This window comes from Charadrius vociferus, unplaced genomic scaffold, assembly GCF_000708025.1.
Source record: "Charadrius vociferus isolate BGI_N301 unplaced genomic scaffold, ASM70802v2 scaffold136, whole genome shotgun sequence".
Lineage (NCBI taxonomy): Eukaryota > Metazoa > Chordata > Aves > Charadriiformes > Charadriidae > Charadrius > Charadrius vociferus.
Window position 1 is genome coordinate 1,251,697 of NW_009648960.1, and position 6,182 is coordinate 1,257,878.

General features: G+C 39.1%; 1 protein-coding gene across 1 annotated transcript in view; it reads left to right on the top strand.

Annotated features, from left to right (window-relative positions):
* LRRFIP1 (leucine rich repeat (in FLII) interacting protein 1) overlaps positions 1 to 2,728 on the top strand; it is a 132,760-nt gene extending 130,032 nt beyond the window's left edge. The window contains exons 23-25 of the mRNA XM_009887588.1: positions 64 to 143; positions 814 to 918; positions 2,342 to 2,728. Of these exons, the coding sequence (XP_009885890.1) occupies positions 64 to 143; positions 814 to 918; positions 2,342 to 2,452 (296 nt within the window). The 3' untranslated portion in view covers positions 2,453 to 2,728. The remainder of the gene's footprint in view (positions 1 to 63; positions 144 to 813; positions 919 to 2,341) is intronic.
* The last annotated feature ends 3,454 nt before the right edge of the window (positions 2,729 to 6,182 follow it).

A 6,182-nucleotide genomic window follows, 5' to 3' on the forward strand; every position in this document is an offset into this window, starting at 1 on the left:
CAGACTTGTTAGACACTGTTAACACTTGTTCTGACATCTCTGATAAATCTGCAATTCTTTTAGGAGATGCCAACAGACAGATCAGTGATCTCAAATTTAAACTAGCAAAGTCTGAGCAAGAGATAACAGCATTGGAGCAGAATGTAAGTTTTTGGCTTGTTCTGTTTGTTTAGGCATGGTGAGAATGCAAAGAGAAAGTGTATCTTATTATATGATAAGTGAAATCATGATCACTGTGATTTTCCCTTAAAATAAGAAGCAGGAGTGTTGGAGCATCAAGGCTACTGCACTTAAGTCATAAAGACTAAAATGCTTTCATTTATGTATGGAGAAGAGTGAATACATTATTAATTTTTACTGAAGGAAAAACGTTCAAAGACAAAGGTATATTGAGGACACTTACTGAACTATTCAGAATACTTTCTTATGTCTAGCTATTGACAATTTGAAAATGGCTCCTGGCATATGATGTAGTAGATATGGATTTTATATGAGGCACTTCAATTTTGACTGTTTGCTCTTGTCCAGAGTATGTCGGCAATACTCTTGCTAAGATAAATTTAGTCAATGCACTGTATTTTTTTGTTGTTGTTGCTGGAACCATATTAAATATGGATATGTATAAAAGGTCTAGAGTAAGTTACCATGGCCAGGCTTCCCTGGTATATTTTTTTCCCCTCAGCATATGCCTTTATTTTAGTAAAGAAAAGTGAGCTTCTCTCTGGTTATTTCTTAACTACTTGTGGAAGAGTAAAGCTTCAAAGTAACTTCTTGATACAGCTTTTAATTCAAAAAAATTTGCCTCCACCTTAGGTAATACGACTGGAAGGTCAGGTAGCCCGATACAAAACTGCTGCTGAAAATGCTGAAAGAGTAGAAGATGAACTAAAAGCAGAGAAACGCAAACTACAGAGAGAGGTAACTCTAAATGCAAACCTGTCATAGGCTGGCAGTCAGCCTGCACCGCACAGGGGAGACCTGTCTGATATATTTTAGAGGAGGAACTAGCCTTCTTGGCAGAGCAAAAAATAAACATCTACTTTTAAAATTGCTTTAGTTATTCGTTCTAAACGTTTAACCAAATTTTCAGCACTCAAACTGGAGTAACAGTCACAACTGTGAACTCCCACTGGCTCTTCACCATTCCTTCCTAAACTGACTTGTAATGCCTTGCTTTGTACCAGAGCTGGTTCTCTGGAGCAAACTCAAGCTCTGCTTGTACAACTTGAATCTAGAAACAGCCTTCAAACGCTCAGGTTTGCATGCTGCTTTGCAGCTGTGAATGTTCATATGGTTCAACATTCATCAAGCTGAAGAATGCCTATTTCTACCTCCCTGTCTTTGTCCTTTGTTGTACCTGAAGGCTCATTACTTTGGATGTTACAATTTCTGGATTTGTAAATACAAATCACTGGTCTTTTTAGAACATGTGATTCGGAAATTATAGCAGTAGAAAGATGGAAATCCTGCTGTAAGGTTAATTTGGACACTTCATTATTTAAGAACAGTGCCACACCTTACCAGGAATGACAGTCTGAAGTTTCAAGTTTCCAGGTCCAAACTTGAGTGCCAAATGGACACGAATCATTCTTACTGAGTTTGTTTTTCTTGCTCTGTCAATCTGTTCATGCCCGTTTGCTGTAGTGTGTCCATTTGCAGACTCTGTTTGTGTATCTTTCTCTTAAAACACTGCATCTTCAAGCTGCCTGTAACTTTGACATTATTTGTCTCGCCAAACTTCACGTTCTCTCCAAGTAGCTGCTACAACCAGCTTAAATGTTTGTCAGCTTCTTTCACACCTGCCTCCTGAGTTTTTTTTCAATGTGGCTCTTTGCTTTTTCTAAATACTCCTTCTGCTCTGCTGCCTGTAAGTATTGCTTTCTGCAGTCCACCTCTCTCTCCATACCCCCATCCCATGGTGGGTTTTATAGAAAACTAAGGCACCAAAGTCAGGGCTGTGGCCATAGTTCCAGGAACCAGAAACATAAAAGTCAGGCAGCGAGACGGGCATATGTCACTCAGCAGATATACCTGAGCTTCCATGCCTCTGAAGCTGATGCAAACTCTGAGCCATTTGTTCAACATTGGCTCATTTGTTCAACATTCTGTAAATACCTTGGATTCTTGGCATTGTGCTTAGAAAATATCAAAGCAACAGCACAGACAGTTACAAAACATTTACTTTTAACTCAGCTAGTAGGAGTTTTCAACTTCTTTATCTTGTCAGGAAATTTCAGCACTATGGCCACTTAGCGTTGGTAACTACAAACTTTGCTTTATTTTTGGAAAGGGAAAACATGAAAGTCATGGGTTTGGTTTTTTTTCTGCTTCCTTCCTTCAGCTGCGTTCAGCATTGGATAAAACCGAAGAGCTTGAAGTCAGCAATGGTCACCTAGTAAAACGCTTGGAGAAGATGAAAGCCAACCGGAGTGCTTTACTGTCTCAGCAATAACCGCCACCTTTCAATGGAAGCTACTACGACTTGACAGAATCAGAACAACGTTGCAGATGCTTCTGCCTCTTGCTGTCTGGGATGCTTTGTGTCATGCCTTCTGAGAACAGGCAACCTCAACATTTGCTACGTGCCACCCAGCTGTGGTTCCCTCTACGCAGATTCAAATCTACTGCACTATATACATAGGAGTAGCTGATCCAAATGGCTGTGCCTGCAGGAGCCCTTCTACACCGTTCTTTGGGTACATTGGAAGTACAATATCCGCCTACCCTAAGGCACAGCAGCCATTTATTGCCATTTAAAATGGTATTCAAAGAAAACACTTTAACTGGACTGGAATTTTGTGTCTTGCTGAAGATTTTAAAAAAAAAAAAAAAAAAACAAAACAACAACCAACACTAAGTTTTTGACTTTCTCATGACAGTATCTGTAATTTAGTGACTAGAGTTATTCATAGTAGGCTTTTCATTTACAAATCACTGTGGAACCACAAGCCATTACAAAGCAAAACTCCTTCAGTGGAAATCATGGAAGAAGATGGTCTTGGAAGCAAAAGTGACCTTAAATGACTTTGCCAATAAAACAAAGGTGTTTGGAGGGATTTTTGCACCAGTTAAATCATAAGACTATTTTATTTCAGGGTAAATAGGCAATAGCTTCATTGACTTTTCAACTTTTATTTGTATTATTTAATCCCTGATCTTGGAATTGAAGTAAACTACTTTTAAAGGATGTAAAGTTGCATTAATAAACCAGCATAAGGCCATGTTGTAAGAAATGGTGGGTTTTGCACTTAGATCTCTCACTTCGGTTCATTTGTTAAAGCAAGCATCATTTGCTTAAACAAAATATGTAATGGGTTTTTTACATCAGAAACTATCTACTGGTCCATGAACTACTAGGAAACTATGCCGCTACAAAATACAAGTCTAATTTTTAAAAAAGTAAGTGATAAGTAAAGAAGCACTTTAGAAAATATTCCTGCTTATGGTTTTTCTACAAATACGAAAAGTAGCGAATCGTTTCCTTCTAAGGTCATTGTAAAGGTTTTCTACTTTTCATGAAAAGCAACATAACCAATAAAAATGTTTCAGGCAGTTGATTATGCACAGCTAGCATTACAGCTCTGGTTTATTGGAAATTGTTCTGAATGTACTACTCAAAGGAGAACAGCAGTTATCTGAAGAATAAAGCTGTCCTTCCCCCTTCAGCCCTAACAGAAAAGCTTATGAGTAAGACAAGCGACCAGTCCCTTAGGAACCTGCTCATGCTATGAAACAGCATCTCCACTTCGACAGGAGCAACCTTCTGTCGATGCTGACTGCTTCAATAGATATGGTTCTATCAAGCCAAATCCAGACCCAGGAGACCGTTTCTTCTTAACTTGGTCTTCAGACTCTGGGCTCAAAATCTCTCCCTAGCCTCTTCCTCACAGACTGGAGTTTAGAGTATAAACCGCTGCTATTTTCAATGTTAAGGGGATCACTGGTATCTTCTTAGAGCACCTTCACAAATTAAATAAACCAAAAACAGTGTCTGAATGTGTTTCTCTGGTTTGGCTAGAAAATAACCCCTTTCCCTTCATCTCTTCTGAGTGCACCTGGAAATTTAGGAATGAAGTACTGAAATTAATATTCCAGGAAAAGGATGAAGAAGGCTCTTTTTTTTTTTTTTTGTTTGGGTGTCCCCATAGGGAAATAAGTATGTCCTTGTTGATCAGATGTGATGAAACATGGGGATTAAAGGAATTTTTAAATGAAATTTCCACTCCAGCTAGGGCTTTGGGTTCTTTTTCTTTTTTTGATTTTTTGAGAGGAACATTCAGGTGCAGAGCCAGGTTTCTTGTGGAATACCTCAAAATCGCTGTGGATACCAATTTACAATTTTCTGTGGCTGACTTGTGTAATTTCTGGTGTACAAACCCTCTGGGGCCTAAAAAATGAACTAAAGGGTTTTTCAGAATGCAAACAAACATGCTAAATACAATATCTTACTAGCTGAAGATAAGGTGTATGTGACTGCCACCGCTCATCTTTTTATTTGTGGTAGTGGTGAAAACTCTCTGCTGTGAAGATTGAGGAGAAACAACCTAGCAACTACACGTTGGTCCAAAAGGCTAAAAATAATACTTTGCTCATCAAGAAGTGATGTGTTTATTATTTCAAAGTAGATTACATCTCACATCCCATAAGCATTAACCTCATGACAGAAATCGGATGTGTATTTCAACCTGGATATGCTCTTAGTAGAAATCTTTGTGTGTGATAAAGTAGCTGAATGTTGAAGCCAGATTTTTTTTGCCCCTAACTTTCAGTATGACTTAGATTTAGAATAAGGGGAGTACTGGTTGGCTTACTGCAAACTGTTTTATGTTTTCCTGTGAAGAATGTACAACAACAGGGCTTCACATAGTAATACTAGCACATGCCCCGGTCCTTTTAATCGAGCTCCAGATGGGAGAGTCTCGGTACCCGGCCCGCCGACTGCAAGCGGAGCTGAGGTAGTGGTAGCATGGTAAGGAACAGATCCTGGGGGAACCAGGACAGTTTTTCCTTGAATTTGTATTTAAAAATGCTATTCTTTGTTTTATTTTTTAAATGTTAAATAATTTTATTGTTTGCAAATGGAATGTTACCCAATTTTTTTGTTTTGTTTTGTTTTTTACATCAAATCTGTTAAGAGATACAAGCGTGGAAAAGGAAATCCATTAGCAGAGCTTGCCAATGAAAATGTCACTTGTTTGGGTAGTTTTTATGGAGTGGTCTGTCATGATGATGTTACTGCTAAAAGGTCTCTTGGAAAATACAGACTTTTTGGATGATAATGGTGTAACGGGCTCATTTTCCTTTCCAATACATTACTATAGACACACAAATGTGAGCAACATTGGTTGTTAAATGTACAAAAACAGGAGCTTGTGTGCGTAAGGGCACTGCTATGCTCTGAGACATACCCCCAAATTTTAACATTTTTAATGGCAGGGTGCACGAGGGGAGGGGGACAGGGACAGTGTCTCATCAGAAATTTGAATGGTATTGCTAATGGGATTAAAGTACTTACGTATATGTTCACCATAAACACTTTAAGTAACCCACATAGTAACTCTTCCTGGAAGAAAACTTCACAACACAAGGCAACTCAGTTCATCAAAAACCTGTCAATTTTGGTATTAAATTTCATCTTGCTTTGCTCATGGGCATTGTCACATAGCGATTGCTTACCTGAAATACAGTGGGGAGGAGGTTAGTGCTTGTCTCTGCCTTTTTAAAAGCTCTAAACAATGAATTATATGGGTTGGGGATTTAAGCAGCTAAGCCACGTTTTGCACACTTAATGAAGAACTTTACATGTATGTGTTTAAAAGGAGTAGGGGCCACAACCAACCTTTGATATGGGAAATAACATCCAGTTAGACATTGCAACATAGCAAATAGCTTAGCAAGATACCGAAACCCTGTCACAAGTGAGAATTATATAGATAAGAGGCACCTGAATGATGACACTAGGGCAGCCCGACCTTAGAAGCAGCGGAGCCATAAAGAAAAGGGGAACGGCTATTCAAAGCCTTATTGTCTGTGAGGAGTAGCCATCTGGTGAGAACTGGTCTCGCTGCCCGTAGCTCAGCCACATCAGCATTTTTGAGCTAAAGGCTCAAATTACACTGTGAGGGAGACTACGAGCCTTCCTCCAGAAGACCCCGGCCCACGACCACCAGATGGCAATGCGC